Below are 12,042 nucleotides of genomic sequence, written 5' to 3' on the forward strand. Positions count from 1 at the left end.
TGCTGGGTAATACTTAAAATACATGAAAACATATTTGTTGTTATTTATACATCTTAAAGGAAACTACTACGTAAGAACTAGGTCACTCTGAATGGTCAAATGAGTGTTAAAGAATACTGCCCAAGAGGTTTTTTTTATCACAACATGCAAGTTCTGCCCAAAGAAATTTTGGATGCATCAAAGGAAAATGGATAATGAATGTTAGATTCCATCAGTAAGTGTAGACACGTTTTTAAGTTGACCTCTCACATATACAAAACATTTTTTGTGGTTAATATTTCATTTACTTGGACCTCTTAAGAGATTTATTTAGAAACAGACTATGACCAGTATGTGTTAGGGATGTGTGGTAGGTTAACAAAGAGTAGACTCTTGCTGTTATATATATCCTATCTTATTCCAAATAACCTGACCCATTTAAATACCCACACATATTTGCATTAATCCTTTGGGAGCCTCATTCTTCCGCCCCTTGACAACTTGCCTTAAATATGACTTTGCCATATTTTCCACTCCAAAAAAAAAAAATGTGTTTAAAAATAAATTTATTGTCAAGGGAAAAAAAAATATATGGACGTTTTTCAAACTCCCAACTTCAGAGACATTTAAAAATAAGTCCAAACCTAATGAACTAATTCTCTGAACAAAGAATGAATTCACTAGATCAAACAAGTTCACTCTCTAATTGAAAATAATAAAATGAATTGTTAAAAACCGTAACCTCATAGCCTAAAAACTGCCTTTGGTCCATATGTTCACAGTCAATTGTCTCTCATCTACCCTTACCTGTAAATCGGGTCCATAAAGAAAGGAGTGGGTCGAGCATGCTGCAAGGAACCATCTGACGCTGGTCTTGGTTCAACGTTGCCCCCTTTCTTTTCTCCAAACACATGGTTTTTCCGAGGTTCCGTCGGCTTCGTTCCGCTGGCTCTACTCCTACTGCCCATGCTTAGATCCAGGGGCTGGTCTTGGCTTGTGGTAGATGTCAGTGGAGGCTTGGAGGGCACTGGGGTCAAGGGCTTCTCATCCTTTCGCTTAGTGGTGAGATCAAAGGGAGACTCAGAGCTTCCCTTCTGCAGTTTCTTTACTTCACTTGGTGACTGGGGTTCCATTTTCAAGGGTAACGATCTCAAGTCTCTATCAGGAAATGGGTACATTGATTGAGAGAATGCTGGAAAAAATGGGAGGGGAAACATGGAAGGGTAAGGTAAAGCTCCAACTTTTTTGTCTTGCAGCCCCACCAGTCCTGTTGAACCAAAGTATTTTTCAGCAATAGAAGCAATAGCCTTTATAGAATCATTCACAGCTCCTGACACCGCAGTTTGCTCCTCTAAAGATGGTGAGAAAATGGAATGATTGCTGTATTCTTTCTTATTATTTATTGAAGCCAGATTCTGAAGAGGGCTTACTTTGTCTTTGAACATTTTACCATTTTCTTTAAATTTCTCTTTATCACTTTCAATGTCACTTTCCAGATCAGAGCCCGAGGTTGTTTCCAGGTCACTGCCACTTGGCGTACTGACATCATCAAGGTCACTACTCTCTGACTGGTCACTGATTTTCTCAAGGGGCCTCTCTTCAGAGGCCCTCTCGGGCTGGAGCTCCACTGGCTTATTGTCCCCTACAGGTGGGTGTTTAGATAGTGCCTTCAAAATATCCTGTGTAGCTGGCAGTATCTGAGGATGTGTCATGAGGGGACTTTGACTTTTGTTTGTCTGTTCAGTACTTGATAGTCCTTTAACAGGAGAACTAGCAGGTATCAAAGGTGGCCTGTGGTACAAGCCGGAAGGAAACAGACCAGGGAAGCTAAAAGAAAATCCAGGAGCTGTTGGAAAGGTAAGACCAGCAGGATGCCTATTGGCGCCAAAATAGTCAGCAAGGCCCGGGTTGGCATGACTCATATTAACCATGGACGTTTTATCCATAGCTGGGGTTCCAGGAAGTGAAATGCCTTGGCCAAAAAATCCACCTGCCGCAAAATGGTTCTTGCCCTCACAAAACCTCCTGTGTTTATTTAAAGAAGACGTAGTGCTGAACATTTGTCCACAGTCTTTGCACTTGATTTGGGTTCTGCAATCAGCATGCATGCGCTTATGACGACAAAGGTTTGAAAACTGAGTATAGGATTTATGGCAGACCTCACCTGTGTGCAAACAACAAAAAAGAATCTCAGGCTTTATGGCAATTGCTTCTGAATTTAGCAAGTATCACAATTGGTTTACCCAAAATTTCAATTAGAAGCCAGAAAGAGATGTTGGAGGCACCAATCTGGGTGCTCCAAATACAGAAAACCCCCTTTTCACTAGATTCCAAAGCAAGGCATCCAACCTGACAAATGTCTTGAGGCAGCACAAAGATTCCATATAAATTTATGGAATATAAATATTCCGTCACCCCCATTGCATAATATTCTGCATATCTGTGTACTTAAATATTTATGGACAGGTCAAATTCCAACATGCAATGATTCCCCACCCATTTACTAACGCATACGAATAAAATCTTAAAAATTGGAGTCTTATAAAGTATGAAGCCCGAAACACAACAGGAACCCTATTACAACTTTAGACCATTTAAATAATTCAATGTTGAAAGCACACAAAGAAAATAAAGCAGTCTTTTCCCTCACCCAGAAACTTCACCTTTATTCCTTCTCCCCTTGGGGAAAAAGCCTGTGGCTGCTCAACTATTATTTAGTTAGTATTATATCATATGCTCTCATCATTCACACATCAAAGCCACACAACAATGCACATTGTGTATTCTGAGACATTTTTAACAATCATTTTCATGATTTGAGAAAGACTGACATAATTTACAATGGCTCTATTTTAAGCCTGCAAAGGAAACTAAATTGAATGTAGCCCATCCTGCATTGCTGGTTCCCATGAACTATGAGCACGTCCTCTGACTTCCCCTCACACCAGTGACTGCGCTAACCTTCCTGCACTTATGAAACCCCCGTCCTTGGGAAACATGTCCACTTCTTGTCATATCTTCACCGTTTATCTCGGGGCTTGACTTCTACGTCTTGCAGCCAAGTATGGTAAGCGGGGAGAGGGCTTTGACTGCTCCACTCCAGAGAGGGTTCAGCAGTGCGTGTGGCTGTGAGCAGGCCTTCTTCACCACAAAGTGCGCCAATAAACTATAGGGTCTTCCTCCTCTCCTAGCCGTGAACATAGCTAAGTAGATTTTAAGGCCAAACCCCCTAAGCCTTTAAGAACTCCCTTCCTAGGTAGAGAGCCCACTTACTTCACAGCCCAGGAGGATTATAGTATCAGTTTCCTGAGCCTCATATTTTAGTGTACTGTAGTGAGGATGAGCCCACTTTACGTGTGAGCTCACTTTAATGTTCTTCACAGTGATTTGCCTTGTAGGGGAGTACTGAAACCAATGTATTCTAAGAGATTAAACTGAAGATAAAAATGCAACATTCATTGTTTTTATGTGGTGGAGAGTGACTGAGTTCCTAATTCAAGACAATTCAAACACAACCAAAAAACCCTCATGGAAAGGGGATTTTACAGACCTTCAGTCAAAGAAATCTCATCTAGAACTTGGATAATTCCACATACTTCCAAACACAGAGTGCCAAGGAATTGCATATCTATTTCTTTTACTGATAAAGGTTGAAATGTGTTGCTGCATATATCAGTGTGGGTGGTGATACTAGAGGAGTCTTCAATTGTGGGATGACTCAGGACATTGTAGGGGCTGTAGCAAGCATTTTAACAGGAAGAGAAAACGTGGGTGATTTCTTTTCAAATTGTCCTACTGGAATATATTGGACAGAGTCTGCCTTAAAAGTATATACTACTTAACTACACACAAAAAATAATAATCTATTTAAATACTTTGATTCAGTAATTAAAATTATATGACGGGGAGAGTAGAAACATCAGACTTCCATCAGTTATACTAAACAAATTCAGCTGTGAGGAATAACAAGAAATAGTAAATAAAATGTTACAGGGGAGTGGGTGTAGCTCAATGGTTGAGCGCCTGCTTCCCATGTACAAGGTATCTCCTTTAAAAAAATGTTGTTGGAACTATAAAAATCCTCTCACTAAGAATGCAACACCTTTCTTCTTTCTGAGCTTTAAAAGGAATTGGGAAAAAATGGCTTGATGGGCAGCCAACCAAGCCATATGTTTTTCAAAGGCTTATAATTTTTTGTCAGAGATATGCTGCTTTCTTCACTTCTTTCCATGAAACGTGTTCTTAAAATTTTACAGATGGATAGATTTAAGAAGATTAATACCTTCTCTATATTGGAATAATAGGAGGTACATTTGGCTTTCCTGATTGTCCACTCTTGTTGAACAGATGAGCAGCATTTGAGTCCGGTCTTAAGAGCATAGGCCCTGGGATGTTTCCTTCCGCAGAGGCTTTGCTTTCATCACTAGAAGGTCTGGCCTACCACAAACCACAAGGCCTCCAGGTAAACTGGTTCAATTCATGTTGAGGTCTATACCCTACCATAATTTTCTCAATAGTAAGGAATTAGCCAGCAGTTAGAGTTGCATTTTTCTACTTATTAAATAAATTAAGAGGTATTTTGAATATATTTAGCCTATTAGAGCATGTGGTTTCTATTTGGGAAGGCTGGCGATTTCTGTAAAGGCAGTGAGTAATTAGCTTAGTGCTGGTGACTTGGGCTCAAGCTCGGCAGTACACTGAAATAAGAGACAGTTGCCATAAACACACCAGCAGGGGTACATCATGGTGTGTGGCCTTCTGGTGAGCAACAGATATCAACTCTAGGTGAACCTCCTCCATTCCAAATTCCCCACACCAACTCTTGATCCTTAAACTCTTTTGTTCTGAAATTACATGGCTATTACTCGTAATTACTCCATGGTTCCCTGTCAGATTTTATATTTGAAGAATGGCATCTGCTATTTAAATTTACCAATAATTACAGAAAATACATTCAGGGAAATAGTTCACTCAGTCTGATTGGGAAGGGATAACCTGTAGCTCTTTAGGGTAGAACACTTGATTATAACACAATTAAAATTCCAGATTCCAGAATCTTAGATGATAGGAATCTCTATATTCTGACTTTTATTTTTAAATAATTGGGAAGGCATTTATGAGTGCTCATAATTCATTGGGGTCTATTCTACTGTTTTTCCCACAAAAGTATAAAAAACTTACCAAAATTTATTTGAGAAATCTGAAATAAATGAACTACTTAATACCATAGGCTCACAGAACTTCCAAATACATTTTTATGGCACTACAACCTAGAGTCAGAAATGCCTTCTTGAGACCAGAAATGTAAAATTTCCATTGTATACTTAATTTCCCATGACTCCAGAGCACCCTTTTGTTTACCCGCTAGTCCTCAGCATTTAACTCAGGGAACAGAATAACATATGAGAAAAATCGGACTCTAGTGCAAGCTGAAAAGGGAAAGGAAAGCTCTCCTGGTACTTGGAAGCACAAGAAAGGGCTGAGTCAAGTCAAAGAGAAAGAAGGTTCATTTCCAACATTGCCATGTGGCATGAAAATAAGGTTTTTTCCCATCAGGTTCTATAGTAGTGTCTCATATACTTCCTATAAATTATCAGGTATTTGTCAGGAAAATTATAGCAAGGGGTTCCCAAGAAGTTTTGCCAACTACTGAGTAATCTTCAACCACTTCTTTGCATGTCTGGATCCACAATCAGTCCTGAAGTTAGTAATGCACCTGAATGAATCACTGTGTTTACAGGCACAGCCAAGCAATGGATTAAAAGAACCCCAGAGTCATTGCCTTGATAGACTGAGAACTGATTTTCCTTATGAAATACGGTAGTACAATACCTCGTACAGGAATGGTAGATGCAAGAAACAGTAAATGAGGGCCGAATCTTACTTTATTTGAAGTGTGTTACTAAAGTGTTACAGGGACATTCTAAGGAGGTGGTCAGAATAGATGTCCTCTGAAGACACACAGCCTTTAAATTTGCTTTAGTGCAGTGGGCAAAGAGAAGCAGCATCAAAGTGAAAATGCTCTGCTTTCCAAATAATAGAAAAGTACCCATCCGAAGCCTGTGATCATAACAACAGGTAGATTAAAGGTCACTTGATTCCTCTGTCTCCACACACATGCACACTCACACACACACACAGAGTTCCAAGCCTACTTGCAGGTGTGGTTCTTCCAGCGCTTTCTGATCTGGAGCAGGTTTTATCACTTCATCTTGTTTAGTGATATCTGCTATTTGCCTTTTTACAAAGCCATGAACATTTACAGTGTGAGACAAATCTGGTTGTCTCTATTAAACCCCACAACCTGGGGAGGCTTCCCTTTCATTATTTAACGACTTCTCTTTTCTCTACCTCTTATTGATTTCATCTAAAAGAAAGCACCCCAGGGATCATAGACAAACACCATGGATCTGGTTATAAAAGATTTTCTTGTAATAGAAAATAGCCCTACCGGATCGGACCATAAAGAGCTAAGTGGCGACCCCCTTAACAGCCGCTCTCCTGATCCCGGTGCTTTTTTGAGAAGAGACAGATGCAGGAAGGAGGGCTGGAGTGTTTAAAAAAAACCAAAACTTACAGATAAAGGGCTTCACACTGCTGTGGATGTGCTTGTGCTGTTTGAGGCCTGACGAAGTGGCAAATGTTTTGCCACACTCCGGGCAAGCGTGAGCCCGGGCACCGACATGCTGAGAGCGAATGTGTCGCTGAAGGTTGCTGGGGTCCGTGAAAACCTGCTAGGAAATGAGTACTGATTAATCAAGAAACTTAACTCAAGGACACCACAAGGAAGACCAGGAAGGACTCGAGAAGCAAATTCGTTTATTTGTTTTTGTTTATTTTCTCCAGAGACGCAAAGTGTATGCTCCTCTAGGGTAGGGGCCATAAGTTATTCAACTTCGTATCCATGGCCCGGAGTGTTCCTTGGTATCAGGAGAACAGCCTAAAGAGTGGCCTTACTCGGCCATATTAAAGGCCTTTTCGAGCCCATCTGCAGTGATTAGAATTGAAAAAGAAGATGCCAGCCATGCCAGGATTAAATTCGGTATGCTGTGCCCACCCTTCAAGCAAAGATATGTTATGGACGAAATCTGAGGGATTTTGACTAATGGGTCTCAAATCTATTTTAAGGAGGTCCTCTAGGGGTTAAATTCTAACACTGTGTTTCAGTAAATTAACAGTAAGTCAAAATCATTCCGTTGGCTAAACACATGGATATTGTATTAAAAAGTGAAAAACTACCCACACATCTGGGAACAAAAATGTCTCTAAAGATGATTTCAAGTGGTACAGTTCCCACTGGAATGAAAAAAAAGTACCCAAATGCTACAAAAAGTTTTGGAAATACAAAGCCATTTTAATGATACCAATACATCCTTCCTCGTAATTGAAAAACACAAAAATAAATGCATTTAGACTACAATTCTTGTCTAAGTGGATTGCTTTCATTTCACCCATATCCTTGGCCAGAACCAGCCACCAAAGTAAGGCCCCTTTCTAATTAGAACCAAGTCATGACTTATGGAGGAGATTTGTGTGGAAAAATCCGCAAATTTAGTAGTATCCCATTCTTTCGGACTAGGCATTCAGAACTATTTTCTGTGGCTTCCTTGCAAATTGCTATTAAAAGAAATCAGTAATGTGCATTGGATACAATTTTCTTTCCCCATAAGGCCGTAAAACAATTCCATACTGGCAAGTCAGTAGCAGAACCAGGAATTTACCAAAAATTTCTGACACCTAGTTTGGGAACTCACCATTAAGCCTCACTTCCTCCCTTACAAAAATAAAAGGATACCCACTAAGTGTTTTCATACACGGGACTAATGCCTTTTAGCATACAACACTCAGTCTACTTTTCTCAAGATATTTATAGTTTCCCCTCTCAAGGCTTATTTTTATATATCGTAGCACATGATGGATTAAGAGAGAGCAAGATGACAGAGAGAGACTAAATAGCCTACAAATTCACTGTACCTTGGCACAGTTTTCACATTCATAGTGCTTTCCACTGTCATGTGACATCTGGTGGCGAATTAAATTGGACTTCCAGTTAAATGCCTTGGGACACTGATCACACTTGTATTCCCTCTCTTCAGTATGTGACAACATGTGTTTCTCCAGGCTGTTAAGAGAACAATTGATGTAATAAGACATGGTGACAAAGAAAACATTTTATTACTAATCCAACTGGCAACTAGAGAAATAAGAAAGGAACTGAGATGAGGAGCAGGGAAGAGAAGAAACAGACTTGAGACAGACAAAGTACATTTTATGTTTTATAGACTCTCTCACCAACACAGAGAAGTGACCATGTTGTTAGAAAATAAGTCTGATACAGCTAACAGGGATTATCTGCCAAACGAGGGGCACAGGAAACAATGAGCTGCTTGTCTAGTTCTGGATTCACTACACCATTCTAATAGCAACACTTATTACTAATACCCACTTAATTCAAACACAAACACGCAATAGAAATGTTAAAAAAAAAAAAGCTTAGAGAACATGTAAGTGGGCATTTTGTTTAATGTATATAACCTCTAGGTTAAAAAAAAAAAAAAAGACCTTTTGTTTTCATCCTTGTCACCACATGGTAAATTGAACTGCAAGCTAACTACTCAATAAGCACCTTTCCAAAATGACCCTGGATTGATTGACGGATGGCAAACACATGGAGATAAATATATTTAATACATGCTGTTATTTATATATATTGAATATATATACCTATAAATTAGATAGGAAAACTGTATAATATTTTAAGTGAATGCCTCTCAAAAGACAAACATGGTTAGAGATAAATCTAACCATTTGAAGAAAAAATGTTTTAGAGCTTAGAATATTTTTCCTTCTCAAATGTTTCTCTCCCTTCCTTAAAACATGCAGGAGAAATTGCATGAATGTAATGAATAGCAAATGTTATAGATAATGGATTACTGTGAAAGTCCTCGGATGTTTACAACCCATTGTTGACTGAATACACATACACAAACACACTGAGATATCGCCCTCCACTAAGGTAACCTGAGCTCCTTGAAGAACAGCTGGCTTCAAATCTGAAGCAAGAAATATACAAGATGGGCTTTGAACATCTTGCTACAGCAAAAAGCAAGAAAAGTAAAAATTTTGTCAAGAGAATTAGGCTGCCAACTTGAAGAGGCTCCCACTGGCCATAGATGCGGCAATTTAAGTGTCAATAAGAATAATGTCTTTTAATAAAAATGATATTCAAAAACACACAAGCAGAGCCTCATAGGTCACCCCTCAAAGATGCTGGCAAGTCAAACTCATTCTGAAAACTAATAAAGGAGAAAACTCATGCACATGCCCTGCCTTTCCTCCCCAGGGAAGTTTCTCTATACAGAATTAATCCAGATAACAAATGATGAAAGATTGATAGAATTAAAATACAATCATTTTGGAGTCTCTTAAGAATTAATTAATCAGTGCAATCCATGATGTGTCTCCTGATGGAAATAAATGACACCATCAATGAGGTATTCTTGCTAAGACATTGAACCTGAATCTGATTGGGGCTTGGAATGTAATTACAAGAGTATAGGAAATGCAGGGGACAGAGAAAGATGTTAAAGAACACCAAAGGTATAAAATGAGTAGAATCTTGGCTGGAGGAAATGTCACAGGAAAATCAGCTCAGTCTCTTTTCTAAATAAATTGCAATACGAGAGAATGGGAGAATAGAGAGAGACAGACAGACAGACAGATTGGGAGACCTATAGATCAAAAGAAACCTAAAAGGCATGTCAACAAATTGTAATGTGTGGAATCTGTTTTGATATTAATTCATGCAAAAACCTATTAAAGTTATGAGATAACTGGGGGAATATGTACACTGATTAAATATTTTAAAATAATAAGGAATTATTATGTTTTATATGGTATTGAGCTTTTGTTTTAAAAGAGTCCTTAATTTCCAGAGATACTTACTGAACTATTTATGCATGAAATGATATAATGTCTGGGATTTGCTTCAAAATAATCCCAATAGGGTATAATCAAGGAAAGAATGATCTTACATAATAATTATTGAAGCAGAGTGGGGGGTTTGTTATACCATCCTCTCTAGTTATATGCATGTTTCAAACTTTCCGTAAGGAAAAGTTATTTAAAACAAAATTTACCAAGTGTGAAAGCACTCTTATTTTATTTTCTACTTTTTCTTTCTCTTTGAAATAAAGATTCTAAATTTGAGTATCAATTAAAACCTTTGTGCATCTCGACTGTATTACCCAGTGGTTGTGTGGACTAGATATGTGAGAGTGTGTGTAAAAAATGCATTGCCCATTGTCATAACTTGAGGAATTAGAAAGATCTTTCCCACATTTTCTCTCTTCCTCAGCTTCCTTTCTACAAGTATCTTCATATTGCTCATGAACTTATTTTCCCTGCCTCATGAGTCAGTGGAGTTGGAAATGCTATTTTACTTGGGCACAATGAGTGATATCTCTGTGACCAAAGGTGCCAGAAGAGTACAGATGTGTGGAGTCACAAGAAAAGTTCTGTCTTTGTCTACCATATGTAATCTGCTATTAGAGAAATTGAAATGCTAAGAAAGAGTTCATTAAGAGTGAGATACCAAAAACTGCAATAAATATCAAACAGAATCAGGATATCAGGGATATCGGTGCCCATCTTCAGCAACCCATGAAAACTCATCATTTTATGACTTATATTCTGATAGGGTGTTTGTCAAATCATAAACTTGAAATCTAGTGCCAAAAGATTCTATTCATTGAATTTTATTCCTCTCCTCCAATGCCAATAATATAGTATACTTTTAAGTATATTTTATGAGTAGATGACACCTAAAGGAAAAGAATGACAGCAAAGTAAGTGGATTTCCTTTCCTTCTTGTAATCTAGCAAAGAATCCATAGTATTCTCTTGAATGGTCAGATATCAGCTAATTGGGATAGAAAGGGGGAAAAAAGTCACTGGCTCTCACAAAGCAAATCATTAGTGAGACTTTCCCACTTCTCATGAAATTTTACCCCATCCTATAAACTTCACTCAGCCTTCTGGATTCTTTTCATCTATTGCATGTCAACCTTTGTTTTTTTCTTTTTTACCTTCTTTTCTCAATATTTTACTTAAAAGATACAGAAAACAATGATACACACATGTCAAGAAACAAGCATTCATTTGTTTAAGATACAGTGTAACAACATAGCTTTCAATATAGTGGAAAATATTCAGGGAATGTACGTCCGCAGGTAGCTAAATTATATACTATATAACCCCAATACCACATGGAGGACTGACATCCAGTTCACAGTCATACTACATCCATCTGCCTGGGTTACCAAAAAGTAAATTTTGAGGGATCATAAAATGCCAGGTAATTAGGTTTCCTTATTGTTTTCCACTGAATGTTTGACTGAATCAACTAAACTGACAATTGGTTTCAGTACTGAGTTAATTTAGGCTTATTCTCTCAGCTGTTTTGATTAAGAAGCATTATCCATTTTAGATGGATTGCTACAAACTTTTAGTAGGAAATAAGAATCACATTTTAGTGTTTAGGCTGTTGATTTTTTGTTTTATAATGTTTTCCTTTTTTTTTTTTTTTGGGTGAAAAAAAAGATTGATGAAATACACTTAATCTCTAACCTCAGAGAAATTGCTTTACAGAGTAAATATGTTTCCCCAGCAACTGAAATTTATTAGTTTCAATTTGCTTTCTAATTTGGACACTATTATGTTTAGGGGACCTGTTCTGACATTTTTTTATTCCTAATCCATGCTTTACCAAGCAATATATAAAACAGGCTTATTCTCTATGCAAAGTTAGATGAAGTGATAAAGATGAGTTTAAAGGGTGCTGGGAAAGCCCTCTTATTCCCCAAAATGTTTTCTCTCTCTAACAGCTAAATTAGGCTTGAATGTTCAAAGCCAGAGATTCATTCGTTCCTCTCAGTCTCCTCTAAGCAGGGCTTATACCTGATGCCTTTTTAGTCTTTTAGTCTTTACAGGGAATGACTACTACATGAAATCCTTTCCTAAAAGAGGCTGAACTAGGTGATGCAGGACAATATATGGAGGCAAA

At 38.1% G+C, this 12,042-nt stretch overlaps 1 protein-coding gene across 12 annotated transcripts in view; it reads right to left on the bottom strand.

The window, feature by feature from the left end:
- MECOM (MDS1 and EVI1 complex locus) overlaps positions 1 to 12,042 on the bottom strand; it is a 573,098-nt gene that overhangs the window by 30,726 nt on the left and 530,330 nt on the right. For 6 of the 12 annotated variants that reach the window (XM_004447938.5, XM_012527080.4, XM_012527085.4 and 3 more), the window contains 3 exons: positions 7,954 to 8,101; positions 6,557 to 6,713; positions 787 to 2,143 (listed from right to left, as the gene is read on the bottom strand). In XM_004447938.5, the coding sequence (XP_004447995.1) occupies positions 787 to 2,143; positions 6,557 to 6,713; positions 7,954 to 8,101 (1,662 nt within the window). The remainder of the gene's footprint in view (positions 1 to 786; positions 2,144 to 6,556; positions 6,714 to 7,953; positions 8,102 to 12,042) is intronic. The other 6 variants (XM_023590259.3, XM_004447937.5, XM_071214599.1 and 3 more) reach the window with 2 other exon arrangements.

The sequence above is a fragment of the Dasypus novemcinctus genome, chromosome 4 (genome assembly GCF_030445035.2).
Source record: "Dasypus novemcinctus isolate mDasNov1 chromosome 4, mDasNov1.1.hap2, whole genome shotgun sequence".
Classification (NCBI taxonomy): Eukaryota; Metazoa; Chordata; class Mammalia; order Cingulata; family Dasypodidae; genus Dasypus; species Dasypus novemcinctus.